Genomic DNA, 18305 nt, shown 5'->3' with positions numbered 1-18305 from the left:
AAATGGAGGACATGTGAAAAAATTTGCTGATTTTTTAAAAAATGTTAAGATAAATACTTTTTTCTGAGGCTTCTATAGACAATTGCCCCCCAAAGGCCCCGGCGGCAATCGGCGGCAGGACCGGGCTGGGGCCGGTCCCAAGGCCTCGCCGGGCTGGATCCGGCCCGCGGGCCGCAGGTTGCCTACCCCTGCAATAAATAATTAAATAAACAATTTATTAAAAATATATATAAATAAACCAGGAGAAATGTAGGACAACATTTTCAAATGGAGGACACCTTTTTAAAAAAAATTGAGGACACACAAAAAAATTTGCTGATTTTTAAAAAATGTTAATATAAATGCATGTTTCTGAGGCTTCTACAGACAATTGCCCCCCCTTGCCCGCTGCTTGCCTCCACTTGCTCCCCCTTGCCCGCCTCTTGCCCGCCTCCTCCTAATAGGCCAAAGGCCCCAGCGGCAATTGGCGGCAGCACCGGGCTGGGGCCAGTCCCAAGGCCTCGCTGGGCCGGATCCGGCCCATGGGCCGTAGGTTGCCTACCCCTGGAATAGACTATGGGTAGTTAGTTGTTCAGTAGGTCCCATTCAGAATATCCACTGATTATTAACTCTTACAGGAACACTACCAGAACAATGTGAGGATATTTTGTCCTATGGGCAAAGTTCCCACATGTGTTTTGATCCTCTGGCCATTTAGCAAATTTAAACAAAAATCCACTAGTGATGCTTTTATTGGCCAACCAAAATGCACAATATACTTTTTGTAAGCTTTTGAAGCTCCACTGGCTTCTTCATCAGGCAAGATGTTACAATCCAAACAGGGGGAAAAAAAACAACTGAAGATGTTAGTAAGATGTCTGCATTTTGTTGTTTCTGTCCTTAGTTAAGATGGTTTGACAGAAGGACAGAAATAACAAAATGCAGGCATCTTACTAACACTTCCATTTTTTTTCCTCCTGTTTGGTTTGTGACATCTTGCCTGATGAAGAAGCCAGTGAAGCTTCAAAAGCTTACAAAAAGTATATTGTGCATTTTGGTTGGCCAATAAAGGTATCACTGTTTGGTGGATTCTTTTTTTTTTCCTTTTTACTACAGTGAACAGAGATGATTTTATTTTTATCAAGTGATCTGTTTAGAGACTACATTTGTGGATACAAACACATACAAATTTAAAGATGTACATTAAGTTCCATGTATGTTTATTTTAAATGAACAAAGCCCAATAACAGAACTGCAACAATAAATTAGCTGGTAATTGACCAAAAATACGGTAAGTTTGACTTCTTTTCCCAAGAATGTTATCTAGCAGCACCTCTATTTTCAGCATTCTTACAAGTTTGCACAAGAATCCTGTCTGCCACAATTCACGGTGTGGAGATGAAAAATACCATTTTTCATTACACAGTTACAAGTTATTTATGAGAAGCTCTCTGTTTTTGTATAAAACATTCTGGTTATTTATGTTAGATTTATTAGTGAATTCATCTGCAGTGCATGTTTTGATTATTAGTACAAGACAATACTGCTGAAATAGTGGTTCTGGTTCAACATAACACAGACAAGAATCTTTTAAATGGATGATCAGACAGACTGGGATGAATCCAGTTCCATTTCCCATTCCTGAACAGCATCTATGTGAGATTTCAGAATTTTAAAAAGGGATAGATGTCTGCACCTCCAGCTGCTGAATCAGGCGGGGAAAGTACAGCAGCCATCTCAGTACATAACGTTCTGTTTAACCTCAGGCATGCACTGCAGAAGCACAGTAAGGGTAAATGTGTATGTTTCAAAGTCGATGAATTTTTTAAACTAACCATACATATTAATGGAAACATTAAACATGTATTTCAGACAAGCATCATGTAGCCTGACATAATTTGCTATAAGGTAAAATACAAACTTAAAATAAGGTGAAATACAAACTTAAAATAAGTTAAAGGTACTAGTAGTGGAGGCTTTTAAATGTTGAGAAAAATATACTATTTTGTGTGAACCTACTGAACCAAAGCTTGCATCCTGATCCTACTTAACATTGACTCCTAAGTACATCCAGTTGAGGTGTACTCTCAAATGTGTAAAGCATCACAATCGTAATGTGAATTCCCATTTAAAGATAAACCTCTTAAGGCACTGGCAATTGGATTCAGTGGAACTGTAGGCTTTGGCATATGGGCTAAACCCTTAGCATATCTAGAAAACATCAGATTTCTGGCCTTCTGAATGCTATTCAGACTAGGACCAGAGTGTCGTGTAGGAATGTAGGTGAACCCACTCAGTGTTAAATTGTGGTCCAATTCTGTTTGGCTTTTCGTCTTGTTACAACGTCCTTGAAGGTTAGCCTGTATCTTCCTAAGCATAGACTTCATTGGCTTGGAAAGCAATCCAGTGCCTGGTATGAAAAGTTCTTGCTCATTCTGCTTTGCAACGTTATTCTTTCCTTGAGATTCCAACAAATTTGGTTTATCTTTGAATGGTACATCTTCCTGGGCTAATGGGTTATAGACTAAGTGTCCATCAATAGGGCAGGCGTTTTCTTTGTACAACCAATTGTCAATGCATTTCCTGTGGAACTGAGAAAAAACACACATAAATAAAGGATAGTATCTTGGTAGCTTGTTTTTTTTTTTTACCCAAAGGATACTAATTTCTCCACTGAATCAACTCTTAATCAAATCTTATGGGTACAGATCCAACAAACTATTTGCAGAGGCCAGATTGTCTTTCAGCATTGCAAAACAATCAGGCATAACATAAATGGTCCCCCACTGTAATAATAATGATCCAAATCTACTTATCTCAGGAGCATCAGGCCCTCACACACTAATTTACTGTGGAAAATGCATTAGCTCAAATGGGATTGACTGTTGTAAATCAATACACTTAAATAGCCATGAAGTTCTTAACTCAGATAAATTCCACGGTTGAACTGATGCTTTCCAAAATCTGCTAAACTCCACGTGATCTTTTCGTTTACAGGGCAATTGTTTTCCTGTTTCTTTCCTTTCTTTTAAAAAAAGGAAAACCAAGAAAGAACATGTATTCTCAAAACTTAGCTGGTTATTAGACAGTATATATTTCTATAAAATATAATTTGGAAGGTAAACCCTGTTGCTTAAAGTTTGGGCAATGTTAAGTTAGTTTACAAATCAAATGTATAGCTTATATTTATTCAAACCATTGGCCTAGTTCATCAGGCACTGCCTACAGGTCACCAGGGGGCCTTTAAGGTACAGATATTTCAAAGCCCTGCTGCTTGAGATCCATTAATTCGTATCCTGCCATTCCTCTGCTATTAAACTGGGTTTACAACCTGTATGGAAGCTGTTAACCCACAGACAAGTTAGAAATCTATTTCAGGTGAAAGTAAAAGAAAAATATTTGAAAACGCATTGAAATAAGTTGCAAAATTCTATGTCTCATTTCTATTCTTGGAGAATGAGCTTCTGTGGTAACAAATACTAATTCAGCCTGCTTTAATATTTGCCAATCATTTTCTAGCAGGCAAAAAAAATATATCTGCAAATAATCTTCTAGCAGGCAAAATCAAGTAGGAAACATAGGAGACATTTTTAGAGAATGAAAAAAATAGTGTAATGCTGTCCAAATGCAAAATGTCAGTCAAACAATTATGCTAAGACAGTTGCCAGGTTTTAGACTGTATCCCACATATAATCACATGATTTTTTCCACAACTTGACTAAACACCTGGTGACTCAGTTGAATGTGTTTCTGCTGAAAAGAGCTATAGCCAAGGTGACAATGAATGATCTGGACAAAGAGGATTTGGGAAAGGGTAGAAAAGCAATTGCTTAGACAGACATTTTATTTACCTTGTGGTTACACGGCAAAAATTTTGTAACTTGACCAAGGCAAAATACCTTCAAACAGAGTCTACACTGCAAACCCGGATCAAGTAAACCGCTACATTTCCTAACCAGCACAGTAGGTAATGAGTTTATTATTTGTACTGGAGTGCCACTTAATCTGAAAAGCAAAGAAAAAATTCAACTACATTAGTTAATCTGTTCTATTATCTTCTTTCTTTGTTTGGATTTATTTCTAATAATATTTTTATACCCCAAGTAAAACTGTTTGAAATCTGAAGATAAGGTTTATTATGTATTTCTTATACATCCCATGCTCTTATAGACATTAATATGATACCAATCAAAGAAGTAGCCATATTATTTCAGTAAAACCACAGATTTGAGTGACATTTATTTATATATAAAAAAATATAATTCTATATACATACCTTAAAATATTACATTTACACTGACAGCAAAAGATATGGAATACATTTTATTACTCCCCTCCAAAAAATTATTAAGAGTTTCCCATCTCAAGAATCTTGTCTTAATTAAAACGGACTCAAATAACTTGCACTAAATCTTACATTTCATTAGAGCTCTCCTCTGAATGAACGCTCTGCAGATTTTCTTCTGAAGTTGATAGCTGTATTGTAGACTCAAGTGACCTCCATGTTTGATTCCTTTTCTAGAGAATGAAAAAAAATTAATTAAAAAAACCCCTAAACTGCAGAAATTGCTTTAAGAGAATTATCAGCAAGTGCTTTTTCAAACTCACACAGGCAGTTGAAAAACCAATTAATTTTAAAATATTTATATGAAAAATAAACCAATCAAAACTTGTAAAATCTTCAAAGATATGTGGTGAGAAAAGTGAGGCCTTCCAGACATTGATAGACTGAAACTTCTGCCAGATTGTCACCAGCATAACTAGTGCTGAGGAATGCTGGGAATTGCAGCCCAAACTCTGGAGATGAGCTATGCATCTCATGCCTAGAGTGGATACTCTGCATCAAAGCCTAAACCTGAAAGGATAAAGATAATAAGAGTACACCTGATGATGCAAATTTTACTTACAGCCATCACAGTGCAGACTGTGATCCTTCAAAGTTACATTGTCCTTTGCATGACTGTGAGGATGGCAAGTATTAAGGCAGTATCGAATCTGTTCAGGCAACCTTAGTTCAAGATGACTATCAATAGTTGGAGTTGGCCCCAAAAAGACTCCTTTGGGGTTCCAATATTCTGTCACTGACAAAAGTAGCATGCTAATCTCTGGGGATATATATACTGTATGTTGTAGTTGTGTGCCTTCAAGTTATTTCCGACTTATGGCAGTCATAAAGCAAACCTATCATGGGGTTTTCTTGGCATATTTCTTCAGAGGGGTTTGCCATTGTCATCCTCTGAGGCTGAGAGAATGTGACTAGTCCAAGGTTACCCAGTGGATTTATATGGCTGAATTGCGATTCAAACACTAGTCTCCAGAGTCCTAGTCCGGTGCTCAAATGGCTATACCATGCTGGTTCATGCTATAGCAGGATAAATTAAGGCTTAGTTTATCCTCTTACTGGCAGTTAGAACTGCAAGAATAAAAAGGAAGAGTAAATCCTACCAAGCTTTCTGCAAATGAAAACTTCCTTTGAGGTTTGAAAGACACCTCACTTCACAGTAGCCTTATGATCAGTGCCAAAGTAAGGGAGAGACATAATCTTATATCTGAGCTAAATCAAATTCCTCTAAATCCCTTTTAAAGGGTTTTGAAGATGCTGTTTCTCCCAGCAGGCACCCTGCATGAAATATACTGTCAACAGCTTCACAATCACATGTCAAGTTAACAGAATAGTAAACCATCAGCAGAGGGATTGAAAAGGTAAGTCACACTGCACAGGATAGTTAACAGATTAAAGGTAAGAGATCTGGCCAACTTTGCCTGCTGTATATAGCCCATCCCTTTGTGCAAGGCTCTGAAACGTGTGTGTGTGTCTGTCTGTCTGTCTGTCTATCGTGTGTGTGTGTGTGTGTGTGTGTGTGTGTGTATGGAGACCTCTCTCTCTCTCTCCAAAGATACAGGGTGAGAAAAGTGGGGTCCTCCAAACATTGACAGACTCCAGCTTCCACCAGACCTCAGCAGCATAACCATTGGTTACACACACACAAACAGACACACAGAGTATAGAATTTGCCAGCCGTGCTATTTGGAGATTTCTGGAAGCTATTGTATAAAAAGTAACTTTTCCAAATCCTGTCTATATGTAAATTTACTCAAATGTGCTGCTGTGCTAAAAAAAAGGTTACTCCACAGTAAATATGTTTAGAGTTGCCCATCATTCTCTGTGCCCCTCCTGCATAGCAAAGTCTACACAAAACAATAAAAACATCACAGATTTTTCTACCATATAAATAACTCACATAGGTCTATCTGATAGGATGAGTTAACAGACTCTTGCATTAATATTTTCTTGTTTAACTTAATTTTTTAAGAAGCTGGGTGGCAACAATACTGTACCTCTCTGAAAGCGAAAGTATGTGAAGGATGACAAAAACTGCTGAAACATTTGTCGCACACGTGGAAATCACTACACTGAGTACACCTTGAAAACAAAATATAATAATGGTCAGTTGTTTCCTAATGTTTCTCTGTCTCATACAGGTTTGTTAAAAATTCTGTTTTATGACAAACCTTTTTAAATACACAAGCTGACTGATTTAAGATTTATCTTCAGTTCAGCACAGAACACTTAGATCCTAGCTGCATACTCCATGTAAGTTTACATTACATATTAATTAGCAGACAGAAGGGTGTATATTACCTTAATGCTTTTTTAATCCCATCAATAAAACACTGGACATTCTCAGCATAAGGGGGTATGTGCAGCTCTCAGAACTACAGGATCTCACTTCTGTTTTATCTCAGTTCTCAAAACCACTAATTCTGAAAGCACATATTTCAAGATTCATTTAATTCAAATTTGTCTATCACGGGAAGCAGAGTTGGGCGGGCAAAATTAAAAGATGCTGACTTGAATGGAATGTCAGAATTAAAACCTCTATACTCAACACTCGAGGGTACTAACTAGGTACTTTGCGAGAGTAGGTGGCACTTGTAGCTTGGCTTTGTTTATACGGACAGAGGAAAGCTGTACAAAATCACTCTCCTCAAATGAACACTAGGTGGAGCAATAGTCTCCCCCCAGCATTTTAAAATGTCAATTGCTATTCTTCATTAGTTGGGGGTTGACGTGGGGTGGGAATACTGTTTGATTTAGGCTGCTTTCAATCCCTTTCCACTGCAAGAGATCTAAGAGGAAACGTGTAGTATCAACCAGAACATTAATTCTCAAACTCCATGCTGTAAGGATTATTTAGAAAACAATTAATATAACAATTTATATAAAACACTTATTACTGTAAGCATTTGCTGTACTGGGTTCTGTTACCCAAGCTACATACTCACAAGTAAACTGCTTTTCGTTAAGAGAGCTGCTTCTTGTGTGCCTTCAAGTCATTTCTGATTTATGGTGGCTGATCCTAAGGCCATATCATGAGTTTTTCTTGGCAAGATTTGTTGAGAGGAGGTTTGTTTTTGCCTTCCTCTGAGGCTAAGAGAGTGTGACTTGCCCAAGATCACTCAGTGAGTTTCCATGGCCAAGTGGGAATTCAAACCCTGGTCTCCAGAGTGGTAATCTAATGCTCAAACCACTACATTACACTGCTCAATCATATGCATATGTATTTACTAGGCAGCAGGTCCCACTGCATTCAGTGAGGCTTACTTCCTAATGTATGGGTTGCTGTCTGAATTACAGCCACCAGAATAATTAACAAAATATTTTAATAAACATAAACAAATCTAAAGGTTGATCAGGCAATTAACTGAATGGGACAAGATTATTTATCTGTATGCATTAAATTTGTTTAGGCTGCACTCTAAAGGTCTCTGGGCTAGCATGCCAAGGATCATGGGAAAGCAATCCAACCTTGGAAGAGAAGCTCCAACACTAGATTTTCCATCTTGCCCCCTTGGAAAAATCAGTGGTCCTCATTCCTCTAATATCAAACCTTCAACATCAGAGAAAGGACTCACTCCCAGTGCAAACATTAATACCGACTCCAGATCTCTGAAAAAAACCCTTAGGACTGTCCCTGTTAATTTTTGATTTAAGGATATTAAAAGTATCAGATAACTATAAGAAAAGAGCAGTTTTAAAACACTTACTTGTAGCACTTTCCCTCTATAGGACATACTCTGCAGTTATTGCAAGGGATTCCAAGATGCTTGTCAAGACGTGTTTTTTCTGCTGTTGTCACAAGTCTTTTACAGTTTCTGAATTCCTCAAAGAGGAGCTTCAGTGGTGCAAAATGTTCCCGGCACAGAGGGCATTTCACCAAAGCGTCTTTTTCCAATTCCTTCTGATGATCAATCCAGATCTTCATACAAACTATGTGTACACTGTTGCCACAACCGTATCTGTGGAAAATCATTGATTATATTCTCACTGCTACCAAAGTTTCTGTTAAAGAAGGAATGCCCAGGAATGCATCTACTTTGTTAACTGAAGTAAATCTGTATTTTCTCTTTTTTGACTTCCATGGTATCAAGCAGAATAAAGCATTCCCATAAAAAGGAAATAGACCAAGAAATCCAGTGATCAGGTCTTGTACCTAATCTTACATTAGTATCTTCCAGTAACACAGCTTTTAGGAAAGTAAATATATGAACATCTTGGCTTAAACATTTATCATTGTAAAAAAAAGATATTCCAGAGTTCTTCCCTCCTCTCTCATTTCTTTTTTGATATGGGCAGCCATCAACACAGCCTCTTGCATCACAGGAGCAGGCAATCTCACCACCCTAGAAAGGTAGTGCCATATTACCGTCCCCATCAATATATCTGTATTTGCCCCAAGGTACAAAATATTCATACTTGTGAAAGGATATTAAAAACACATATCTCACAGGCTTTTATATTCTGGCAACTTGGTTAAACAGAACACTCTTACTGACTGACTTTTATAAATAAGAGATTTATTTTATATATAAAAAAGGATCAAATGACTCAAACTCCACAGTAAAGGGCAGTTTCTGAGTAGGTTTAATTTGGAAGATGCATATGGAAAGAAAAAACTGGTTTAAAAAGCATAGAATGGTAAATTGAGCAGAAAAGCTCAGACCAATATCAATTTGTTAAGGTTGGGAAATGTATGGGCTTGTCTTTTCCACTATTAATGAACTTTTTAAAACCAGAATGGCAATTTACCTGCAGTAAGTGACAGGAAGCATTTTCTTGAGTAACGTCTCTTGGCAAATAGGGCATACATCATCGTTATCAATTTCTTTTTGTTTAATGTACCCATCAGAAGCTGTCTGTGACTCCACAGTGAAACTTTCAGTTATTCTTGGTTGGGAATCAGTTTGTTGATACTGAAGTACATAGATGATCTCTCTCTCTTTAAGACCAACCTGTAAAGCATCTATAGACAAATGCAAAATTTAAAATGTTTTATAAAATGTCATTATATATGGTCTGTCATTGACTTTGCAATCTAGTAACCCACACCATGATCATTAGGAAGCAAAGCTGAGCACACACTGCAGATATGGCTCTGGTTTGAGGAGACATGAATCCATTCTGGAAATATCATCTGTGAGTCTGTGACACATATTGCAAACCAATCACAAAAATAAAACTTCATGCAGATTGATGCCATAATCCAGATGTAGGGGGAGATGCAGCAGCTTGTACCCTGCATGGAGCTGACAGGGCTGTTTTTTGTGGCCCTTAGGGCCCTTCAGGCCACCAGAACAGTTTTTTAGAAAACCTTTTTTCTGAGGTTTCCCCCACCCACTCCATGGAATTTAGAATTAAAAGAGCTAAATATGGTAGTGCACATGCTGGCAATCTCAAGGCTGGACTTCTCCAATGCACTGTACATTGGGCTGCCTCTGTACCAAATTCGGAAACTTCAGCTAGATCAAAACATGGCAGCCAGATTGATTACCTTACTTGAACATCCAGGAATGAACATATTACACCAATATTAAAATCACTCCACTGGCTGCCAAGGTAGAAAGTTTTGGTTATTACCTTTAAAGCTGTACATGGTTTGGGTCCAGCTTAACTACAGGATCGTTTCCTCCCATATAATCTGCCCTGGACACTCAGGTCCTCTGGAGGGCATTTACTTCAAACGGCCAGAACTAGACTGGTAACTGTCACCCAGAGAACTTTTTTATCCACCACCCCTATACTGTGGAATGACCTGCCAGGAAAGATTCAATGGCTAAATGTGCTGTTTGAATTAAAAACAGTATTAAAGACTTACCTCTTCCAGCAGGCCTACCCAGTTGATTTTAAACTATAAATTTTAAATTGATAGTTTAAAAACTGTATCAGTTATATACAGATTGCACATCTCAGGAAACAGTGGTGAAATTGTTAGCTGATATGTGGCCATTTGTTACATGCTCAGTAGCTCAATTTGCATTGGCTGCCAAGAAACTGTGTGCTCACTTTATTAAGGAACATACTATAAAATAGATATGAACATCACACTTTTAGTTTGCTGGTTTTACAAGGTTTTGTTAAAATAGTTTAACATTCTTAAAACTATTATTTTAATTTTGTATATATTTCATTCTGTTTCTGTTTTATTCTATGTAATGTAAAGGCCAGTGGCTATATACAATAAAGTTTGTGAATGACTGATTCAGTTTTCAATTGGGATATTTTAATTTTATGCTGGATAGTCTTAATGTGTCTTGTGTTTATATGTTTTAACTTACTGTGTTTAAATGGTTTTATGTGTTTTAATCTATGTTGTACCCCAACTTCAAGCCTTGAGGACAGGCAGATAGTTGTCATCATCATCATCAATCATGCTTCATTTATGGTCCAAGAGGGGCTTATTTTTAAAGGGGAAGTTGACCCAGGAAAAAAGCATCTTCTGGGTTGAACATGACCCACAGAGGACCCAAACAGAAAATGACAAAATGGCTTCTCACCCACCAGGGGCAACGGATGGGGGGCAAAATTCCCAAACATTTCTGGGAGCATGCACTAGGGGAATCTGCACTCTAAGGTCCCCTTGGAGGCCAATATGGCCCCCTCACCTCCGACAGTTGCCCATCTATGCCATCAACTGTTCCAAAAATGATTTTGTAGGAGAAAAACTGTGCTTTCGTATTAGCACCTTATGTACTGAACCACAACCTAGAAATAGAAATGTGAAATTGCCTGGTACTTACATTCATGGTTTCTTGGAAGTTTGAATTTTTTTAATAATAACCTGAAAGCAAAACAGTAAAAATGCAATGACAATATAGCTAAAGCCTGATGCTGAATTTTTAATTTATAGAACAGCAAGCACAATTAATGTTGTTATACAAATATAAAATGCTTGTATTTATAATTTAAAAACCCCTCATTTTCTCTTAAAATGAATTCTATCCATTTATACCAGATTTATTTTGATATCACCACTACTTGCTCTTACAACCTTTTTTTTTCTGCCTGTCAACAGTAACACTCAAACAAACAAACCCCAAAATGCCTACTATTTAGCAACTGGACAGAGCTTTCAGGTATTTCAGAGTTCTTCATATCTTGCTGTAATACTTATAATAAGCCTCTGAGGCAAATATGTATTATTACACCTTATATTGTATTGCAGATGGGGTGGGACATGATGCATAGAGGGAGCATCTTACTTAAGGATCATGGAAGAGTCAAGACTCAAATAAGGATTTTCTAAGTTTAAGATATTTTGTTGGTCATCGGCTGGTGCTTTGGAAGAGAAACATACTAGATTTGAACTTGAACTAAAATGGGTTCCAACAACTGTGTTACTATTATAGAATATAGTAGTAAATTAAAATTGTATTTAGCTAATGTATGTTTGGGTAATGTATGTTTGTGCTAAAGATGGGGCCCTCATTTTAAAAAGTATGAAGACTTCTATACTATGCTGAATCAGCTATGTTATTGAAAAGTCACTTTCCATGAGTTCAGTGCAACATATCCAGTTACAGATGTCAGAAGCTGTATACTGAATGTTAAATTTACAGAACAGTAATCACAACTATTTTTTAACTGGAGATTTTTCCTTTTCCTTCCCCATATCACACCAGCTGCCTTCTCATTCCTTCCTTGAACTCCTCTTATCCTTTTTACTTTTTATTCCTCCTCTTAAATCTTTGGATCCTGCTTCCTTTCCTACGACTCCCCAATTTGAGGGGCACCATCTCCAGCCTCCCTGCAGTGTTACAATAACTACGGTACTTTACTTTAAAAAAAAACCTGAAGAACTGTGTGTCTGCAAGAATGAAGAATAAAATAAGCAGTATCAAGTTTAGAATAATGTTGATATGGCTTCATATTAAAAATCAGTTTACCAGCAAATATGTTTACAGAGCTCTTTCTCTTTCACAAATGTTGAGCAGCTGCAGGAGTGAGGATTCCCCAGGGTAACCTTTTATCAAAGGAACAGAAAACAATTTTAACAATTATTTGACATTGTAAATGGAGACAAAAAATAAGGTAGAGGCATATATGTAACTAGAATTGTCACTAAAAACCTTTCTGCTCTTCCTACTGTTGATATCATTATTATACAACATCACTTTAAAAATATCTCCAGCTTCCAGTACTTCCAGAACTTGGAAGTGGCAACAAATAGCTCACTGTTTATAATTCATTAATTTCCTCACTAAAAAAATGGTATAACTACTTTACACAACAACTGTAAAATGAGGGATAACCTCACTCATTTTGTGATATGGCAAAATATGACTATTATAGTCTCTGTAGTTTTATACAGGAAAACAAAGTGTTGCATTTTTAAAAACCCTGAAAGTATAACAGTAACAGTTTGGAGAGATCTTGAAATGTTCTGCCACCGCTTTTTGTGTATTCTCATTCCTAATATCTGATTTATGTCCATTTATCCTCTGGCGCAAGGATTGGCCTGTCTGCCCAATGCTGAAGGGCATTGATGACACAGTATAGCATAGATCACATTGGAGGATGAGCACATGAAGGCCCCCAACTCTGCCCACACATTTATCCAAGAAATGTCATCACAAGACCTAATGGTATCACCTACAATATTAGGGGGCCTTCACGTGCTCATCCTCCAATGTGATCTATGCGATCCCTGAGCCAGAGGATAAATGGACATAAATCAGGTAATAGGAATGGGAATACACAAAAAACGATGGCAGAACATTTCAATCTCCCTGCGTATTCCATCCCAGACCTCCAAACAGCAGTCCTTGAACAAAAGAACTACAAAGGTGGATTGGAAAGAGAAACAGCTGAACTGGAATTCATCCACAAACCATAATTCCTCAACAATGGATTGAAAAAAACAATGGTTTCCTGGCACACTGCATGCACTTCAACACTATCTGACCCCATCTTTATGGGGGTGCCCTACATTCATCTATTCCCCTCCTCACAGGCTACTCCCATTGCAAAATTGGATCTGCCAGTTCATCTCCATGTACAAAGACCAGTTTCCTATATCTTTGTGCACTAACAACCATAGTTAAAATTGGACCTGCAATTCATTTCCATACCCAAAGGATTTGTAATTTGAATTGACATCCTCACATACCAATGGCATTTGTATATGTCTGTCCCTGGCTTCCAGTCCACCAAATGCATCTGAGGAAGTAGACTGAAGTCTAAGAAAGCTCGTGCTGCCAATTTCTTTCAGCGAGTCTCAAAGGTGCTACAAGATCTCTCCACGTACTGATTCTACAGACTAACACAGTTATATCTTTCAATTCTAGTAACTGTTTGGGAGAGCCGTGTAACTAATTGCTTTTTACAAGTAAGTTTCCAAATTCTGCCCAGTCACAAACTGAGTAGAATATCTTTAGAACTGTACCACCAAAACATATGCTGCCAATATCAACCATTTGCCATGGAAACAGGAAAAAAGGGCAGGATAGTTTCAGTTAGCATCCAAATGAACCATACTGAGAGTCTAATGGGCCATGCACATGCAGACTTGATTTAGCAAAAACCTCCAGCGCACACTAAATACTGGAAGCCCCAGTTTTACTTTTGCACAAGCAAAACATATCAAGAAAGGCTGTTCGTGTATTGTCTTCTTATGTATGAATTCCCCTTTTCAGGCATAGGGGCAAACTTAAGCATGTCTTTCAACTGTCCTGATTTGGCAGGGACAGTCCCGATTAATGCTCTGTCATATCTTTTCCATCTGCTTTTAAAATGTCCCAGTTTCTTTCTCTCTCCTGTTTGACACTTTTTCCTACACAATGAGATCAAAGTGCAAAAGCAGTCTGTGCCCAGTTATGTTAACCAGATTCATCAATAAATATCAACAAGTTAGTGGAGAATGAGAGGAGGAAGCACTATTTCACCCTTCTCAGACAGAGGCTCAGGCAAAAGCAAACTGCTGCAGCCTCACTTAACTTGTGATCTTCCTTATTAACATTTTTTGCCATCTTGATCACACGCTGATGTTGCCTGGCCCAAAGTTTCCCTTGTTTTGTCGGTGAAATGTCAAGAGTAGTGTCACAGTCATAAGTCTGAGCTGAAAAGCAGTAATGTTTATGCTCTGCCTTTTGGTCTAACAAAGGACAAAGAAAAGGTGGATTGTGCAACCATCTATCCCTTCCTTGCAAGCATTACATCCCGTAATATTTAATTACGCTGCTTATTTGTTACTTTGTAGCTGAGCTTTTATCTCATACTTGGAAAGCTTCAAAAGGAGGCTTGAGCTCATCAAAGTGCTGGGAAACCAGAAGATGACTAATGGAAAAAGAAATGAAATGCTATTATTATTTTATGAGCTCTTTAAGTTCATCACACACTTGTACAGTACTTCAGAATCCTGATTCATGGCTAGAGATCACAACGTAGGAGTCATGGCTTTCTCTCTCTGTGGGTATGGATGATGGAAGGGCTGATATTTTGCCTAAGGGGAAGAGGTTTGGCAGCAGAGGCCACGTGGAGTTCTCCTGCTGTGTGGAAAGGCCTTGCAGAAATAAAAGGAGCCATAATGTACTTTCTTAGAACATCCTGCAGGAGAGAGAAAGGGCTCTGAAATGTTTGGCTTTACTATGAAGAACAAGATGGTATTTTATGTTCAAGTAGCCACTTTTTTCCTAAGGAAAAAGCTGCTTGTCACCCAAGGCTACCCAGAGCCAATAGAGATGTAAATTTTGCGTGGACAGGTGAGTAATGAGGAGCTAATTTGGGAGAGTGATGGTTGAATGAGAAAAGCCTGGGTGAAAAGGAGGCTCTGGGAGAGAAGAGCTCCACAGAGAGATGCTGTTGCAGATGAATAGTTGGCTTCTGGAGAGAAGAATCATCTAACTAAACTGTCTAACTAAAAGGTTGTATGTACAACGCTGTGTAAATTTACAGCGCTTTATAAATAAAGGTTAATAATAATAATAATAATAAGAATCAGCGTATAAGGGAAATGGATGAATCTGGGGACAAATTGAGAAAAACAGGCATGTGCCATTATAGAAAGTGGCATCCCAATTCTACCCATGTTTCCTCAGATGTAAATCCAGTTGTATTCTGTGGAACTTAGTCCTATGTAGATGTGAAGAGCATAGCATCTATCAATAAAACATTTCACAGACACAGTCTAAAATGGTTCTTCCTTGATTCCACTGAATCTACCCTGGTTTAATAGGACACCTGCATTATGAATGTGTCCTTTTCACTGAGGACAGCCACAGCTTCACAAAACAGCATGGGAGGCCCAAGGCTTCCTCATAGCTCACAAATTAAAAAAAGTACACAACCCTGCAATTTACACATATTGCATTAACTTTCAGAAGCTGCTGGCTTGGATTATACCATGCAACAAGCCTAGGAAGCATGATCAGGGGTTATGGAAGCTGCACTCCAAAACGTTACCCAACTGCTGTCCATCTTCATTGTAAGTGTTAAGATGACAGAGAGGATGGAAAACCTGGAAGAACTGACCATAAATTTGCCCTGACCCTTGTCCAGCACACAGCCCAGTTGCCAGTATCCTTCTTTGTTTAAAGTGGGACTCTGTGGCATTCAGAGATGAAGAATGCACAGCTGTCAGGATGAATAGTGATGCGCATGGTATGAAGTTATTGCTTTACTTCTCTTAAGCACCCAGTCTTTTTCAACACACTTAGGTTCAAATTGTCCAGGTAAGGATTCCATCACAATGATGAGTGAAGAGTGCTTTCCTCAACACACCTCTCTTCCCTCCTGAGATATTAGTATGTGGTGGTTAGCACAGGAGCTACAGTTCAGCTACAAAACTTGCTTGCTGACTTTGGGCCAGTCATTCTTCCTAACAACATCACAGGGTTACTGTATTAAACCAGGCTGCTCTTTAAAGACCTCCAAAGGAGGAGACTCAGTCACACTCTCCACATACTGCATTGTTTTCCTGGCAAGTTTCTTCAGAAGAATCACCGAATCATAGAGTTGGAAGAGACCACAAGGGCCATCCAGTCCAACCCCATTCTGCCATGCAGGAAATCCCAATCAAAGCATACCTGGCAGATAGCCATCCAGCCTCTGCTTAAAGACCTCCAAGGAGGGAGACTCCACTACACTCCAAGGAAGTGTGTTCCACTGTCAAACAGCCCTTACTGTCAGGAAGTTCCTCCTGATGTTGAGGTGGAATCTCCTTTCCTGGAGCTGGCATCCATTGCAGAGGAGCCCTGGTGGCGCAGTGGTCCACTCACTCACAGACCATAAGGTTGTGAGTTCCATACCAGCCCTGGAGCTCAGGGTAGACTCAGGCTGACATAAAATGAGTACCCAGATTGTTGGTGGCAATTAGCTGACACTTTGTAAACCGTTTAGGGAGTGCTTAAGTGCACTGATAAACAATATAGAAATGTACTTGCTATTGCTTTAACTGCACTGGCTCAATGCCAGGGAATTCTGGGAGCTGTAGTTTTGTGTGACGTTTAGTCTTCTGTGTCAAAGTGCTCTGGTGCCACAACAAGCTGCAAATCCCATAACAGCAATAGCAAGTACATCTCTAAACTGGTTATCGGTGCACTTAAGCACTCCCTAAGCCAGTGGTCCCCAAAGTGTGTGCCCTTTAAGAGATATTGGACTCCATTTCCCAGAAGCCTCAGCCACGTTGGCCAATAGTCTGGGAGCTGAAGTCCAAAATCCCTTAAAGGGCACAGTTTACAAGCAGTTTACAAGGTGTGTAAGTTAATTGCCCCCAACAAGGCCTATAAAAAGAGGCCAGCCTGAGTCACCCAGAGCCCCTGGTTGGCATCGAACTGGTGAGTGGCTGCAGTGCAGGCGTTTGGCCACTGCGCCTCCAGGGCGCCTCATAGTCCTGAAGCAGCCTGTGCTTGTCTTTAACAACCTGACTTTACCCGGAACCCCGGGGCCTCCCGCTCCCACTCGTTGTCCTCCTCCTCCTGCAGGACGAAAGCGGTGGGGCCCAGCTCCCTCAGGATGCGCATGGTGCTGCTCAGGGCCTGGTCCTGCCGCCAGCTCAGCGCCGCGCTGGCAGAGGAGCGGCGACGACGACGCGACATGGCCGCCGCCGCCGCCGCCGCCGCCTCCTCCCCCGCTCTCTTTTCAAAGTCAGCCGCTGGAGGCCGGGCCTCAGCCTGGCCTCGCGCGGGTGGTTCCCACGGAGACGGAGGCGGCGCCGGCAGCAGCGCCGCACGCGCCCGTGCACGCGCTCCTCCTCTTCCCTTTCCAACCGCTCCCTCAGCTTGAACTGCGTGCGTGCGTGCAAGAGAGGTGTGGGAAAGGAGAAGATGATGATGATGTTGCCACGGAAACGGCGCGCGTCTCCGATGCTCGTGCCGCGTGGCCCCTCCCCCTTCGAAGGCGGAGCTGCCTGAGTGGAATAGGATTGGTTGAGGCTCCTCGCGCTCACTCTGTCAGGCTGCGCCCTCCACCAAAACGCACAGGCTGACTGACTGCAGAAATAGTCCAGTGTTAACTGCCCTGGCTCTAATGCTATGCGACGCTGGGAACGGGAATCATAGATGCTTCCTTCTTTTAAAATAATAATAATAATAATAAAGTTTATTATTAAAACAAACATCTCAAAATAAACAACGTGCGATGTGCAACATACACTCAGATATATACTCTCTATGTTTCTATTGACATCTGAGTAAGGAAAAAAACCTATAGATACATAGATAGATAGATAGACAGCATATAATAAATTTACCATATATGTCGTTGTTATTCCAATACAGGTATCTTCCTTGTCTTTTCCTATTAAGGAGAGCTTTCTGAGACCTTTAGCCTTCTCTTTCTCAGAGAGCTCTGCTGGCACAAGACAAAACTACAAATCCCAGGATTCCACAGCATTGAGCCTTGATATATATGTATGTCTGTGTGTGTGTGTGTATTCAAGGCTTAATGCTTTGAAACTGGAATCCTGGGAAAATATATATATATATATATATATATATACACACACACACACACACACACACACTGTGTATCTATTTATGTAGAGACCACG

General features: G+C 39.6%; 1 protein-coding gene across 4 annotated transcripts; it reads right to left on the bottom strand.

The window, feature by feature from the left end:
• Positions 1–1199: 1199 nt before the first annotated feature.
• Positions 1200–17397, bottom strand: ZSWIM2 (zinc finger SWIM-type containing 2). Of its 4 annotated transcripts, none has more exons than XM_089502039.1 (9): positions 17188–17397; positions 12205–12281; positions 11059–11099; positions 9071–9284; positions 8029–8280; positions 6319–6403; positions 4397–4497; positions 3831–3984; positions 1200–2570 (listed from the first exon to the last, which is right to left on the bottom strand). In XM_089502039.1, the coding sequence occupies exons 1-9, from the start codon at positions 17350–17352 to the stop codon at positions 2067–2069; spliced, it is 1593 nt and encodes a 530-aa protein (XP_089358165.1). In that variant the 5' UTR covers positions 17353–17397; the 3' UTR covers positions 1200–2066. The 4 variants fall into 4 exon arrangements, with proteins under 4 accessions (XP_089358165.1, XP_089358167.1, XP_089358168.1 ...); XM_089502041.1 differs by having other exon boundaries at positions 3879–3984; XM_089502042.1 differs by lacking the exon at positions 17188–17397 and adding an exon at positions 15788–16408.
• Between the last annotated feature and the right edge of the window lie 908 nt (positions 17398–18305).

Source organism: Sceloporus occidentalis, unplaced genomic scaffold (assembly GCF_023333645.1).
Source record: "Sceloporus occidentalis isolate IW3139 unplaced genomic scaffold, rSceOcc1.0.p SCAF_191, whole genome shotgun sequence".
NCBI lineage: Eukaryota > Metazoa > Chordata > Lepidosauria > Squamata > Phrynosomatidae > Sceloporus > Sceloporus occidentalis.
Note: the sequence above shows the minus strand (reverse complement) of the source record. Positions and strands in the feature narration are given on the sequence as shown.